The sequence below is a fragment of the Cystoisospora suis genome (assembly GCF_002600585.1).
Source record: "Cystoisospora suis strain Wien I chromosome Unknown contig_4712, whole genome shotgun sequence".
Classification (NCBI taxonomy): Eukaryota; Apicomplexa; class Conoidasida; order Eucoccidiorida; family Sarcocystidae; genus Cystoisospora; species Cystoisospora suis.
Window position 1 is genome coordinate 6401 of NW_027157504.1, and position 559 is coordinate 6959.

At 44.7% G+C, this 559-nt stretch overlaps 1 protein-coding gene across 1 annotated transcript; it reads left to right on the top strand.

Moving 5' to 3' along the window:
- Nucleotides 1-22: 22 nt before the first annotated feature.
- Nucleotides 23-486, top strand: CSUI_008414 (uncharacterized protein; the record flags this gene model as incomplete). The annotated part of the gene is made up of 1 exon (XM_068068547.1): nt 23-486. A coding segment is annotated over one exon (96 nt), but the record flags the coding sequence as incomplete, so codon positions are not given.
- Between the last annotated feature and the right edge of the window lie 73 nt (nt 487-559).

The window sequence follows — 559 nt, forward strand, 5'->3', positions numbered from 1 at the left end:
GATTTCTGTCATCTTCTTGAACGTTTCTTTTGTCGCTTTCTTGTTCATCACTGTGAAGTCTCTTTTCTTGCTGTTTGCAAGCCAGCAGTTCGCCCAGCCAAGATCTCCTAAGGAATGAGTCTGTCGTGTGTGATACTATACGAACGGTCCGCGAGCTCGATCTTCTGTTGATCTAGTTTCCGCCCTTGTCGAGGATGATCGAGAGAAGAAGTATCGCCGCTTATCATTCATTGTGTGCTCGGTCATTTCTATACATAAAAGAGAGATAGATAGAATCTCTTAAGAAGCCTTCAACCCTTCTACTGGGGAGGTCTAAGAGATTTGTCGACCGGGTTATTTCTCTCGTTCTATTGGTCGCATATCAATCTTCGATGGATTCATTTCTTTAGAACACATCTTTCAGATCGGTCGATAGATCGATTCTCTCAGAAGACTCGAGGCCTCTGGGGTGTTTGGAAGAGGGGGAGTGCTGAGGCCTCGGCGTGTCGTACGAGGGACTTCTGCTTACTTCAAACTTCTGTTGCAAATCTCACTAACTCTCTTTCTTTCTTTTTTCTTC